This window comes from Arachis ipaensis, chromosome B01, assembly GCF_000816755.2.
Source record: "Arachis ipaensis cultivar K30076 chromosome B01, Araip1.1, whole genome shotgun sequence".
Taxonomy (NCBI): Eukaryota; Viridiplantae; Streptophyta; class Magnoliopsida; order Fabales; family Fabaceae; genus Arachis; species Arachis ipaensis.
The window spans coordinates 117404022-117410283 of record NC_029785.2 but is presented as its reverse complement, the minus strand read 5'-3'; the positions used below and the strand labels follow the sequence as shown (position 1 = coordinate 117410283).

Sequence of the window (6262 nt, the reverse complement as noted above, 5' to 3'; positions counted from 1 at the left end):
AACAAAATAATAGAGTAGAATAAAATAATTAAACTATTATAATATTAGAAAAAGTAGAGAACATTCACCCAAATATATAACAAGTTGTTCTTGTAGAGGTTGGCCGGTGTATAGCTCGTCCGCCGATGAGTATCTGTAAGCTTTCTGTCGGGATGAGTTAGACGTCGGCAAGGGGAGAACAAGGGAATGAGTACCTGCAAAAGGCACTTCGACGCTCAAGTCAGTAAGTGAGTAATAAGCTTTGTAGAAAATGCAATGAATCAAATAAATGTTTTACCTCCCTTTTATATTTTGGGATGAAGTATCGGCAATTATACTCTCAATAGTTCGTATTAATGGAGAGTAATAGCATATCAAGGTGTTACAATATTTCTTTTGGTGCCCGTTGTTGATAAATGATCTATAACATATGCTGCCGAGTTATAATATTAAGGACGAGTTATAACGGCTTGCCGAGTTATAGCATTAAAGACAAGTTATAACGGCCATATAACGTATACTGCCGAGTTATAGTATTAAGGACAGGTTATAGGCTTATAGTGGCCATATCACAGCCCCCAAACTTAGCCTGGCTATATTTTGATAAAGCAGGTTGAGCTTTTTTAGTTATAACTCGGCGGTTTGAGTTATAGGTATGGATCCCCCAGATAAACTTACTTTATTAAAATAAGGAATAAAATAATTTGAATTTCAGATGTGATTTGAAGTTAACGTATATTGGAAAGTGTAGTAGTCTTGTCATTGATTGTGCCTTTGGTTTTTCCAATCTAATTTTGAATCGTTGATTTAATAGATGCAATGATTAGGGTTTTTCATGGAACTGAATAGTTTCATTAAATGTGGCATTGCTTTTCTATTGAAGCATTTTGGAGTCTTAAAGGCATGAGTAAAAGAGGTTAGTTTGTGTTACTGCTACTGTTTCTTCTTCTTTTCGCTTTTCTGAAAGAATCGTAAGTAAGGAAAAATATAAAGCTGAGGATCATGGCTCCTATAACTGGGTAAGTGAGGATGTGAGGATTCGGGGTTCACTGTTTGTTGATGAGGGTAGTGTTGGTGAGATTGATTTGGTTTAGACTGTTTGAATTCAACTTGATAAATATCTGAGTAATTGATAGATTGATATTTGATTTAGGCAATAATTGCCGTTGGTATGTTGGTCCCTTATGTTTGTTAGGGATGTGATAGTAGGGCGAGAATATCTTGTCTTTGTTTGATAACTGAGTTAGACAATGGCTTGTTTTAGATTGCCATTGATGTATGGGTCCCCATTGCTGAGACGGATTTGATAGAAGTGAATTGGTTAGGCAAGAATATCGCGTTAATTCACCTTTGTTTGTTGATTTGATTGATGATTGAGTTTGATTGTGCATGTGTAAACGATGCGCTTTTGAAATGAACCGTTAACGCGAATGGATAAGTGTTTGTGCTTGTTTGATATTTGATTGAATTTGTTGACTGTTGATAGTCATAGTTCGGAAGATAGTTGATACAGATTTGACAATGATTGATATAAATCTGATAATGAATGATAAAGATCTGATAATGATTGATACATATCTGAAAACAAAGATAATAGATATAGATCGAAAATAGAGATAACAGATATAGATCGAAAAACAGAGATAATAGATATAAATCAGAAAATAGAGATAACAAATATAGATCAGAAAATAAAGATAACAGATATAGATCGAAAAATAGAGATAATAGATATAGATCAGAAAATAGAGATAATAGATATAGATAAGAAAATAGAGATAACATATATAGATCAGAAAATAGAGATAACAGATATAGATCAGAAAACAGAGATAATAGATATAGATAAAAAAATAGAAATAATAGATATAGATCGAAAAATAGAGATAACAGATATAGATCGGAAAATAGAGATAACAGATATAGATCAAAAAATAGAGATAACAGATATAGATAAAAAAATAGAGATAACAAATATAGATCGAAAAACAGAGATAATAGATATAGATAGGAAAATAGAGATAACAGATATAGATCAAAAAACAGAGATAACAGATATAGATCGAAAAATAGAGATAACAGATTTAGATCAGAAAATAGAGATAATATATATAGATAAGAAAAAAGAGATAACAGATATAAATAAAAAAATAGAGATGACAGATATAGATAAAAAAAATAGAGATAATAGATATAGATCAGAAAATAGAGATAATATATATAGATAAAAAAATAAAGATGACAAATATAGATAAAAAACAGAGATAACAGATATAGATCAGAAAATAGAGATAACAGATATAGATAAAAAACAGAGATAATAGATATAGATCGAAAAACAGAAATAACAGATATAGATTAGAAAATAGAGATAACAGATATAGATCGAAAAATAGAGATAACAGATATAGATCAAAAAATAGAGATAATAGATATAGATCAGAAAATAGAGATAATAGATATAGATCGAAAAATATAGATAAAAGATATAGATCAGAAAACAAAGATAATAGATATAGATCGAAAAGTAGTGATAATAGATATAAATCGAAAAACAAAGATAATAGATATAGTTAAAAAAAACAAAGATAATAAATATAGATCAGAAAACAAAGATAATAGTTATAGATTGGAAAATAGAGATAACAGATATAGATCGAAAAATAGAGATAACAAATATAGATTAGAAAATAGATATAGCAGATATAGATCGGAAAACAGAGATAATAGATATAGATCGGAAAACAGATACAACAGATATGATAAAAAAATAGAGATAATAGATATAGATCGGAGAAAAAAGATAATAGATATAGATCGAAAAACATAAATAATAGATATAGATCAGAAAACAGAGATAACGGATATAGATAAAAAACAGAGATAACGGATATAGATTAGAAAATAGAGAGAATAGATATAGATCGAAAAACAGAGATAATAGATATAGATCGGTCTTTTTTGGGCCATAATGATTTATTATACGACCTTTGTTTACAAAGGTGCAGGTAAGCTTGAAGCCACTAGAAGGGTTGGAAATGGGGCCTATAGAAAGAAGGGTTTTTATTTCGAGGCCCCACAGTGGGCGCCAATTGTTCTTGTAGAGGTTGGGCAGTGTATAGCTCGTCCACCGATGAGTATCTGCAAGCTTTTTGTCGGGATGAGTTATACGTCGGCAAGGAGGAAACAAGGGGTGGGTACCTATAAAAGGCACTCCGACGCTCAAGTCAGTAAGTGAGTAATAAGCTTTATAGAAAATGCAATTAATCAAATAAATGTTTTACCTCTCTTTTATATTTTGGGATGAAGCATCGGCAGTTATACTCTCAATAATCTATTAATATATAATAAGCAACTAGTGCTTGGTCCATTGCTCGACAAGTGTATAGTCTATTTGCTCAACAAGTGTCGAGTCTGTTTACATGACAAGTGGCATAAAAAAAGTTGGACAAAATAGGTATGCAGTGAGAAGATGTTTTGGTGGATTCTTCCCCAAAAAGGATAAAAATTTGAACACAAAATCTGAGTATTTAAAATAAAAAATTGAGTGAACAAATTTTGAATTCTTTGCAGTTCTCTCTTTTTCTTCTTTCTTTCTCGCGCGCTCTCTCTATCTGATTGATGCAAATGTGGAGTAAACAAATGGAGTGATAGTTCAAAATGCACAAAGATTATCACCGGCAAATAGTTCAAACGCTCTCCCATTTTGAACTATCACTCTCAAGTTTGACGAAGAAATGATAAGAACGCGGCAGAGGCTTCAAGTCTGTTTCCTCTTGCGAGTAGCAGAGATGAAGAACAATTAGTCATACGTGACGGTGGCTGTTGATATAGCGTCGAGTAGAAAGAATAGCGGCAACGGTGAGTGGTGTTGCAGCCATCAGTGAAGAAAGAGCATCTGACAATAAGTTGATGACATTAATGTAGAGAACGGAGAATTCTGAGATCCTGCCGTCGGTGGTGTTATAGAGGTAATTTCTTTAAAAAAATAGAAATTTATTTATATATATTTTAAGAAAATAGAAAAATATTTATTTATGTTTAATCTGCTTCTGTTTTGGCTGGAGGTTGAGGTTGGACTGGGTTGGGTTGGCAGAGGAGCTAATGGTGGTACGGCTGATTTGTAGTGATTACAACAGCACCCCCTCCAACAGCTTCGAATCATCTTCAGCTGGAGCATATAAGGTATCTATTTTTATTTGCTAGGGTTTTATTGCTGTTTTATAATTGAAAATCATGTTTATGTTTTGTCCATGTGATATTAGATGATTTTATGGTTTTTTTTAATTGTATCATATATTACAATTACAATTTTAGAAATTGGGAAAGAAAGATAGTTAGAGGATAGTTTACTCTTAATTATTTATTTAAACTTGCTAATTTTGTTATCCATTTGTGTAGATTGCTGATGAAGCTAAGTTCTTTTCATTTGGAACTAATGACCTTACCCAAATGACATTTGGGTATAGTGGAGATGATGTTGAAAAATTTCTTTCCATTTACCTATCAAGTGACATTCTGCAGAGTGATCCATTTGAGGTTAGTTATCTAACATTTGTTTGCTCAATGAGGATATGTGAAAGATGGTTGCTAAAATTTTTGAACTGTTTGACAATAATATTAGGTACTTGACCAGAAAAGAGTGGGTCAACTCATCAAGCTTTGCCCAGAAAAAGTCGTGTTGTCAGACCAAACTTAAAAGGAGGATTATGAGTAACTGACTAATTGAGATTTTTTAACCAAACAAATATTATTGTATAAACTTAAAAGCATGTAGCTCTTCTATTCTATGCACTATTGTACCTCATCAAGGTGCTGCAGCAATTAACACCTTCAGTTGGGTTATCAGGTTGGAATATGAGGAGAGCATGGTGTCAGCCATCTTCTATTGCATTCTTTGCTCAAATTGGTCTTGCTCTATCTCATACTCTTCTTTTAGGTTAGATTTTTAGTTTAAAAATAAATTAGAGTTTTAAATGTTCAACTATTAAACTGAAATTTGAAGACTCTTACAGGGTTCCAATTGAAAAGCTTGCAGCAGCTCAAGTTGCAGTTTAAAAAATTTGTTAATCTGGTGTAAGAGGGTTGAATGACTAGCTTCTAGATCTTTTATTACTCTGTTGTTAGAGCTCCTTTCAGTCCTTAACTGTTTTGTTACATTTTAGCTTCCAGTCCTTAAGTGCTTCCATTACTTTATGGTTTTTGTTACAAATTGATACTGAAAGCTTGCAAAGAATTTGGCCCAATTTTACTAGATTCAAGTATTGTTAGTTAAGTTGAATCAGATAATTAGTAATGTTCTTGCTTCTGTTTTCTTGAATAATATTTTGGCTTTATTTACAAAATGCAATTTCAAATTCAACTTTATTAACAAACTTACATTGTTTTCTTTTTATCTGGTCAAAGACTCAAGAGTTCATTTATTTTACATATATTGGAGATTTGTTAAGCTTAGATTTAAATATTTTATCATTCCTTCAGTATATCAAGTAACTTTTGCAAATAAGTTGTGCTTATTTTTTATCATAGAATTCTTATCTTATCATAACTTGATCTATTGTCATGTTTTGCAATCAATGTTCTAAATCCTGTTGTTCTTGACATTTATGTTTGTGCAGTGGGGGATGAGTATTGGAATTATATATTATTATACAGATTGCCTAAAAGCTAGGTAATGCCAATATGAAAATAAATTTGTTAGGTACTCATAAAGATGTCTTATGCCTTTGAATGATTAATTTAAATTCTTAATTTAATAAAAAAAAGTACTACAAAAGCATTATGTTGTTTTTTAGCATAAAGAATGAGAAAATGGATGTGGAATGAATGATTGATGTGACTTGGTATTCTATATTAGTGTCAAATGGTGGTTCTATTTCACTTGGTACAATAGAATATGCAAATGAAGACTAATGGCCTCAATAGAGTTTACTTATTGGTGCGCAGAAATTTTGATTACACTTTGATTATGTAAAATCATTGAATCCTACTCGGAATACCACAGACAAGGTTTAGACTTTCCGGATTCTCTTGAATGCCACCATCAATCTAGCTTATACCACGAAGATTCTGGTTAAGAGATCTAAGAGACACTCATTCAATCGAAAGTAGAACGGAAGTGGTTGTCAGGCACGTGTTCATAGGGAATGATGATGATTGTCACGTTCATCACATTCAGGTTGAAGAGCGAATGAATATCTTAGAAGCGAAATAAGATGAATTGAATAGAAAACAGTAGTACTTTGCATTAATCTTTAAGGAACAGCAGAGCTCCACACCTTAA

At 31.7% G+C, this 6262-nt stretch overlaps 1 protein-coding gene across 3 annotated transcripts; it reads left to right on the top strand.

Moving 5' to 3' along the window:
- On the top strand, positions 3710–5184 carry LOC107634504 (pyruvate, phosphate dikinase, chloroplastic-like). Of its 3 annotated transcripts, none has more exons than XR_002363092.1 (4): positions 3710–4164; positions 4381–4518; positions 4604–4888; positions 4985–5184. XR_002363092.1 is itself a non-coding variant. In XM_016337972.2 (4 exons), the coding sequence occupies exons 2-4, from the start codon at positions 4084–4086 to the stop codon at positions 4676–4678; spliced, it is 294 nt and encodes a 97-aa protein (XP_016193458.1). In that variant the 5' UTR covers positions 3710–3950; positions 4047–4083; the 3' UTR covers positions 4679–5184. The 3 variants fall into 3 exon arrangements, 2 of the variants coding, with proteins under 2 accessions (XP_016193458.1, XP_020979668.1); XM_016337972.2 differs by having other exon boundaries at positions 3710–3950; positions 4047–4164; positions 4604–5184; XM_021124009.1 differs by having other exon boundaries at positions 4604–4678; positions 4827–5184.

Excerpts from the sequence above, each read along its gene's own strand:
- LOC107634504 (XM_016337972.2), top strand. The coding sequence starts at position 4,084 with ATGGTGGTACGGCTGATTTGTAGTGATTACAACAGCACCCCCTCCAAC. Across the intron at positions 4,165-4,380 it reads CTTCAGCTGGAGCATATAAG|ATTGCTGATGAAGCTAAGTT; the intron begins GTATCTATTTTT and ends CCATTTGTGTAG. Across the intron at positions 4,519-4,603 it reads TGCAGAGTGATCCATTTGAG|GTACTTGACCAGAAAAGAGT; the intron begins GTTAGTTATCTA and ends CAATAATATTAG.